The sequence below is a fragment of the Petaurus breviceps genome, unplaced genomic scaffold (assembly GCF_028583685.1).
Source record: "Petaurus breviceps papuanus isolate PSGF00001 unplaced genomic scaffold, PetGlider_PUasm1.0 91133, whole genome shotgun sequence".
Lineage (NCBI taxonomy): Eukaryota > Metazoa > Chordata > Mammalia > Diprotodontia > Petauridae > Petaurus > Petaurus breviceps.
Window position 1 is genome coordinate 97,627,071 of NW_027187419.1, and position 7,813 is coordinate 97,634,883.

At 35.2% G+C, this 7,813-nt stretch overlaps 1 protein-coding gene across 2 annotated transcripts in view; it reads right to left on the reverse strand.

Annotated features, from left to right (window-relative positions):
* The window catches only part of LRP2 (LDL receptor related protein 2), a 264,762-nt gene that overhangs the window by 168,135 nt on the left and 88,814 nt on the right, over window positions 1–7,813 (reverse strand). For both annotated transcript variants that reach the window (XM_069080640.1, XM_069080638.1), the window contains exons 12-14: window positions 6,924–7,147; window positions 4,700–4,906; window positions 1,648–1,850 (exon numbers count right to left, since the gene is read on the reverse strand). In XM_069080640.1, coding sequence (XP_068936741.1) covers window positions 1,648–1,850; window positions 4,700–4,906; window positions 6,924–7,147 — 634 coding nt within the window. The remainder of the gene's footprint in view (window positions 1–1,647; window positions 1,851–4,699; window positions 4,907–6,923; window positions 7,148–7,813) is intronic.

Sequence of the window (7,813 nt, forward strand, 5' to 3'; positions counted from 1 at the left end):
GTAATACCTCAGGAAGTATTACACCAGTATTTCAACAACTGCTCCACCACTATGCCAAATTGTTTTGAAATGTTTACTTAGGGATTCTTTGCTTTTAAGACATGTGGTACTTCTGAATCTCCTCTGTGGCAGAAAATCTTGGAGGGTGAATTTGACTTATGAAAATATCCTTAGAAATGGATAGATAGATAGACAGACAAATACATAGGTAGATAGATAACAAAGAAAATATTCACAGGTCATTCAGAGCCAAATCTAATAAATAAAGTGGTCAACCTGACTAATAGCATTTAACATCAAAAACAATGTGACTGTGAAGGTTAATGATTGCATTCTCTCTTCCAGGCAGCTAGTTGGAGCCATGAACAGAGCAAGAGACCCAGAAGCAGGAAAAATACAGCCTCCGAGATATACTAGTTGTGTGACCCTGGGCAAATCACTTAATGTCTACCTCAGTTTCTTCAACTGTGAAATGGGAATAGTTATAACATGCTACTTGTGTAAATCAAATGAGATATTTTAAAAGTTATTATTGTAGTGCCTGGCATATGGTAGGAGATTAACGAATGTTTGTTCACTTCATCCCCCCATTCCACCCTGTGAAACTCTAAAGGAAATTCCAAATAACAGCTTTGGAAAGGTTTTAAGCAATGGCAGCATCACTGTAAAAAGTACATGGCCTCCCATGTCATTTTTTTTTTCAGGGATAATTACAAGTGTCTAAATTCCAGTATATTTGCTTTTTAGAAATCTGTTCCATTCATCCTTCTATAGACCTTTCTTGCTCAATTAAGAAAAATAAATTCTTAGCAAGACAAATTTAAAACAAAATTTGCCTTTCTCTAAATTGTCACTGACATCATTAAAGGTTCTTTTTATTTTCTTAAAACCTATTTAAGCCATAAACAAAACATAAAAGGAAAAAAATATAACAGATATACTGAAAGCTCAATTAAAAACAATTAAAAAGGCTTGCAGTAAGGAAGTTTCCCATGTATGAAATCCCCCCTCTTATCTTGGTGCCTTTGCACAAACCTGGAATGTACTCCCTCCAAACCTGTCTCACTGAATCCCTACTTTTTTTACAGCTCAGATTAAGTGCTATCTCCTACAGGAAGTCTATTCTGATTTCTTTTCTTCCTTCCTTCCTTCCCTTTCTCCGCTTTCTAGTGACCTTTCCTACTCAATGAAAATTTATTAGTATCCATTTTGTATCTATTTGAATATTTTCTATTTACTCTTTTTTGTGTATATTGTTCACACTGTTAGAACAAACCTAGCAGATGAAACCTAGCTTTAAAAAAAACTACAATTCTCCTTTTCTTTGTAAAGTGAAAAGGCAGAGTCATAAAAAGTAGATACTCTACAGCTAGAGAGACCTATTATTGACAAAGAAAAGATACCATACTCAATGGAGGAAATATTATAGCTCACATATTGGCTCCTCTTAGGATGCTCATTCATTATCAGCAGTGTTATCTTCAAATACTAAAGGCAATAATAATTAGGTACTTTTTGGTCTCTAGGTCACCTCATGTTATAAGCATCATAAATCACATAGTATCATTTACCATAAACTTCCATAACCTTACACAACAACTTTTTTTTTAAAACCATTTCCCATAACAAGCATTTCTTTCAGCTTACCGTAGGGCTGCCTGAGAGCATGGTAAATGGTCACTCCATAGGGCCTCAGGGAGGACTGGTAGATGATCTGTGGATTGGATTCTGAAAATTTATTCGCCTTCATCACTGCTAGCCTTGTCCAATCAGTAAAGAACACATTGTGTTCAAATAGGCTTATTCCATAGGGATGAGGAATGATCGCTCCCCCATGAGCTATGGTCTTTCTGTTATAAAAGATACAATACATATTTATTCATTAAAGATGAATTTGATTCAATTTGACTCAAAGAAAGTCAAGTAATTTGTTAATTTTTAAATACAGAAATTAGCAGGAAGAATATACAATGAACAATATCAAAGCATTGGCTGAAGATAGACTATATGTTATAGTAATATCTCCCATTTATATATACATTTACATTTATAAAACTCTTTAAATATGTTGTCTTCTTTGAACTTGAAGACAATATCATAAGATATATTGTGTTAATACTGATATCCTCTTTTTATAGGTAAAGAAGATTAAATGATTTGGCCAAAGTCACATGGCTAATTAGTAGTAAGATATGAACTCAGTCCTCCGACTCCAAATCTAGTGTTCTTTCCGCTATGTTGCCTGGTCTATGTCATATATGCATTTCCATACATTGATTCACGTTCTCCTCTAATACCAATGGATGTCCCTACTAAACTGCTGAATCAAGTAAATCGAATGGTCAGCTCTTAGATGAAAGGATAACATTTCCAGTATCAACAAGATAGGGGAAAACTGGAAGATAAAAATGATTTTTTTAATACCTTTAGGGAGTTGGGGCAGTTAGGTGGTACAGTAGATAGAGTACCAATCCTGGAGTCAAGAAGACTCATCTTCCTGAGTTCAAATCTGGACTCAAACACTTACTAGCTGTGTAACCCTGAACAAGCCACTTAGCCTTGTTTGCCTCAGTTTCCTCATCTGTAAAATGAGCTGGAGAAGAAAATGGCAAACTATTCCAATATCTCTGCCAAGAAAATCTCAAATGAGGTCACGAAGAGTCAGGCATAACTTCAAAACAACTGAACAACAACAAATAGGTGGCTGAAATTTTAAGGGGAAAAAAAGATTGGGTTGTTTCACAAGCAAATCAGGATGGCTTGATAATACACAAAGTTGAGCTACCAAGTTGTTAAGAGTCTTAAAGTAACAATATACAAAGAAACCAAAAATATCTAGAACAAAACTATCTGCACATACAAGATTTTTGACTGAGAATTTCAGCTCATTTTAGTGAACAATTGGTTTGATTTTTTTTAATGAACTGCAAAGTTACTTAAAAGAATGGATTAATTCAGTTAATATATTTCAATCAATGGAACACTGAAGTTGAGGAGTATAGAAAAGGCATGACAAGGGCATCATAAGATGAAAAGAAGAGTGTTGGATTTGGTATCAGAGGGCCTAAGTTCAAATTCTGACTCTATGCTTAACAAGCTGGGCTTCCTAACTCCCTGGGCTTCAGTTTTCTTATCTGTAAAAGGAGGGGGTTGAACTAGATCATCTCCGAGCTCTCTTTTTCATCTCTGATCCTGAGAACTGAAGCTGAATGAGAAAAATAATCTAGATGGAAACCTCTGTGGGTAAGAAATATCAGCCCTAAGAATCTTTTGATTCATTGAGATCAGTCCTAGATTTGGGCCTGGGAAAAACACTGGGAGGCTTAGAAATATGCATAGGGCAATCTTTTTCACTTGTATTTTGGCCAGACAGAAGGATTTTGAGAAAAATGAACAAAACCAGTAAAAATGTAAAAGATTAAAGATAAGAAAGAGCTTTTTTAAAAAACTGAGCTGATGTCCATGGGAGCAAAAAAAAAAAGGCCTAAACCACTAGTTAAGTGATGTTACACCTTAAATATTCTTAGAAGGGCACATTCAGAATAAGTAACTGATCATGGTTAGGTAGTTGCTGTGTGAATGAGAAAGACATTTCCTGCCTCAGTCAAACTCCTGACTTCTCAGTGCTAGCCTTAAGATTTCAGTGTATCTGGTGACCTTAATTAAATATCACTTTGGTGTCACTTCACAGGCAAAATACCATTCACATCCTAGAAAAAGGACATCACACTTTAACTTTTATGTTTTCCCAAACCCTTTAAGCTTAGAACAAAATACCTAAGTGGCATACACAATGGCAAAAAATAACTAGTTGATAAATGAAGAATACAAAAGCTATCCTATTAGCATGTTAGAATATGCTACTAGTCAGCTAGAATTCTGAAAAATGTCCTCATGAACATTAATTTTAAAAGGAGATGGAATAGATATTTGTGTCCTTTCTAGAAGCAAACAGAAGAAAAAATATATTAAAAAAAAAACAATAGAAAGAAGTAAATTGTCCAGCATACAAGTTGAGTCCTGGAAAAAAAAAGTCCTGAAGAACTTTTTCTTAGCTTAGGAAGAGAGCAAACATTAAATACAGTATTGGGAATGAAAAGGGAGGGTCTATGCTGTAATTAATCTCAATAAAAAAACTAGTTCTAATGCAAAGGTAATAAGAATAAAAAAAGAACAAAGAAAGTATGCTATATTTTCCATTCAGATGTTTCTATTTATTGTTTCATGCTTGAGGATTCTAGATCAGAAGTTACCCCTTGAATCAGGGACATATTATAATAATAGGATATATAATAGGCTCAGGATTGCCCTCACCAATGAATTCTCGCCTCAAAAATGTAAACAAATATGAAGGTTTCAGGAGCAAAATAATGGGCAGGGAGGGAGAAAGCAGAGGGAAAACAAAATAAAAGGATAATTTAGAATTAATCAAAAGAGGCACTAAAAAGATAAAGGACCTAGTAGGAATGATAGTAAAATATATTTCCTAGGTGTAGATGGGGAAAATCAAAGCATAAATGCAGTGGTGGCATCCAATATATATGACTTTTAGTTTCAGCATATGCTGTTATATACATATGCAGTTATAAAGGCAGCCAACTGAGCAATATTTTAATTTAGTTATTTTCCTGTCTCTTCTTTTCCTCCACTATCTGCTCATAGCCCCAAGTGTAAAGTCATTAAAAAAAAACCTTCCTACCTTTGAAGTCCATCATAAGTTACAGTCTCAATGTAATCAAACCGGCAGTCAACCCAGTAAACTCTCTTTGATACAATATCCAGAGTTATCCCAGCAGGCCATCCCAGCTTTGTTTTTATCAAATCTTGACGGTTGGTACCATCCATGAAGGCCCTTTCCACCTTAGGGTCCCCAGAAAGACTGTCCCAGTCTGAGAAAAATAAATAACTACAAAGAAAAGAAGATAAAAGAATCTATTTTTACAAGCTTACATAAAAAGTGTATGTTTCCTAGGGAATTCTCACATTATTTCATCATCCTTAACATGTTCTGAAAGGCCGTTTTTATTGCATAGTGTGTCTAAAGACTGGTGAGAATTTTTTCCCAGGAAACTAGAGGGCTTGAGATCTAAAGCAATAGAGTAAAGAATGTATCAGAATACCAGAAACAGTAAGGGCTGATCAGAAAAGACAACTCTTCCAGAGTCCAACTGTGAAAATACCCTAATCTGTCAGGCTATCTACTCAATCATGTACCATTAACTGCATTTTCTCCCACACTATCTACGTTGCATCTTAGAATTCTCTTCTTATTTTTACCAAGAAAACCATCACTTTACAAGGTACAATAGGTCATTTTTTACTTCAACGTACCATCCTATGGCATAGCAAGTAGAACATTTTGCTTCTGTCTTGAATATTGGCCAACATCATTGATCAGAAATTAAGCTATCAGAACCATTCCCAACCACAAATGGAAGACAGTGCTTTAATTGATCTTGGGATTGGATAGTAAAGCCCTATGAGGGAGCCAGGTCTCCTATGTGGAGATCTCATATATAGAAATTAAGAACAATTTGAACTTTAAAACTTTAACAATATATCATCTTTCCTGAGTTTGTTCACCACCATGAAAATGATTGGAATAGAAAAAATTCTCTGTTACCCTATCAACTATAGTCTATTTTATAGTCTATTTGGCACTAAAAATATAGTGACATCATTTATGAGGTCAATGGCATATTCATATTAGAAGTCATTTCAATAAATTCCAGGCACATAACATTTATCAGTAATATTAAGCATGGTTTGAGATACAACACTGAGATTGATCCTACAATAAGCTACCCAAATATGTGTTCTCAAAAAGCATGTATTCCAAAGAGGTGCACTTAGTATGAGAGCACTTACTATATCTTTGGTTGCCATATTCTCGTATAGGTAAGCTCTTAACTTTAAAAGTGCCTGATCCTCATAGTCAGATTTAGTCAAATGTCTTCAGTCTAACTATTAAATAGCCACCATAAAAATCTAGGTCCTAAAAAGCAGAGCCAGAAAGAAATCGGACAACAGGGAAATGAGAATCAATGTTAGGGACCAAAGAGAATTTAATAAAGCCTGCTACTTTTCCAAGTGTCATATGGTATATGTGCAAATATATGTGTTGCAAGAACTTAATAAGTGTACATCTGCCTTAAGGAGAGGCTTGTGTTTTTTTAGTAACCAGTCAATAATATATGGCAGCAAGGATGTCCTTTAGGTTAAAGGGTAGTATTTCAGGTAGAATAAATTCAAATTTTTCAGGTTAAGCAGAACTTTTACAAAACTAAGGATTTGTGAAAAGTATTTGCAATCTGGATTGTCATACTCCTGCATACCAAGCCAGTTACTCTCTTTATCTATCACCTAGTACCAGCATTTTTAACTATGAGAGGAAACGGAGGCTGTTTTTCCAATCAGGAATAGATAATGAGGGGAAGATACTGGCAATAAGGATTCATTGTGGGTCTTTCATATAGGGGAAAGGCTGAAATTACTTCTTTTTTGCAGAGGAATTAAGAAAAAACAAGATGAAGTCATTATGTTTGAATTTAGACTGATTTAATTAATATAAATACAACAAATATTCATCAAGCAACTGCCGTGTGTAAAACACCATGCTAGGAACTACAGGAGGTATGAAGTTTAGAGAAGACAGTCCCTGACCTCACGAAACATACAGTGCTAATACCCTAATTTTGAAAGAATGTGAAAATATCACAGGTCTTAATAGGCTGAAAATATTAGAATGTGTTTTCTTGATTTTCCAATGCAATGCCCATGAAAAGAGTGTTTTCCTTTTCTGTTCATTGTTCAAGCTATATATCTTTTCTGCTTTTATTTAAATCCCATTGAATTAAATAGGCTGAGGGGAAAATAAGACTCTAAAACTATAGAGACATTAGAATTATTCCTATGCCACTTACCCAACAGTTGGATCAAGTGCAATTCCCCTTGGATTTCCCAAATTTTCTGTAATAAGGGTGACCCTGTTTGTCCCATCCAAATTCACCATATCTATTCGATTGACACTGGTCTCTACTATATAGAGTTTATTATTAACCCAGTCAACAGCTAGGTTCTCAGGTGTGTCAACAGAAACATTCAGAACTTCCTGGATATTCGCACCATCAATGTCAACTGAAAAAACCTGCAAGAAAACCATGAATTCTTTTTTAAATTTATTTTTATTCTGAATTAAACAAACATCATATAAAATATGCATATTCATATATATAGAACAGATAAAGAAGATTGTATGTGAATGATCATGTGAATCTCTGTTATGTACAGTTTGTTTTCCTTTTTCAACGCGTAATTGCACGTTCTTTTAAATTGCCCTGTTTGTAATTCTTCCTGGACTTCCTTTAGTTCTTTTAAAAATGCTTCAATGACTGCTTTTCCTTTTTCTTCTTTTTTTTGGGGGGGGGAAGAGGGAGCCAGGGGTGGGGACAACCCTATCCCTAACTTCCTTCACTCTCTTACCTCCTACAAATCAAAAAAAAAAAAAAAAAAAAAGAAAGAAAGACAAAGCCCTTGTAAAGCAAATGCCCACATTAGTAGTACCTGTAATGGGAATGCAAATTTGGAAGATCTTCCCTGCCCCTAGGCTAAAGTGCACCTGAAGCCTGGGGTGGGAGGCTTGTTTTTCAGTAGATACTTTTTGATTGGCCAGTGGGTCCAAAAGGTTGTTACATTCTCTGAGCCAGGAGAAGGCTATATAAGCCCTGATGTGAGGCTTTGTTTTGGGGGCTCACTTTGAGAAGTGTTCTGTGGTTTGATCTGTGTTCTGAGAAGCCGTTGTCCAGCCCCCCCC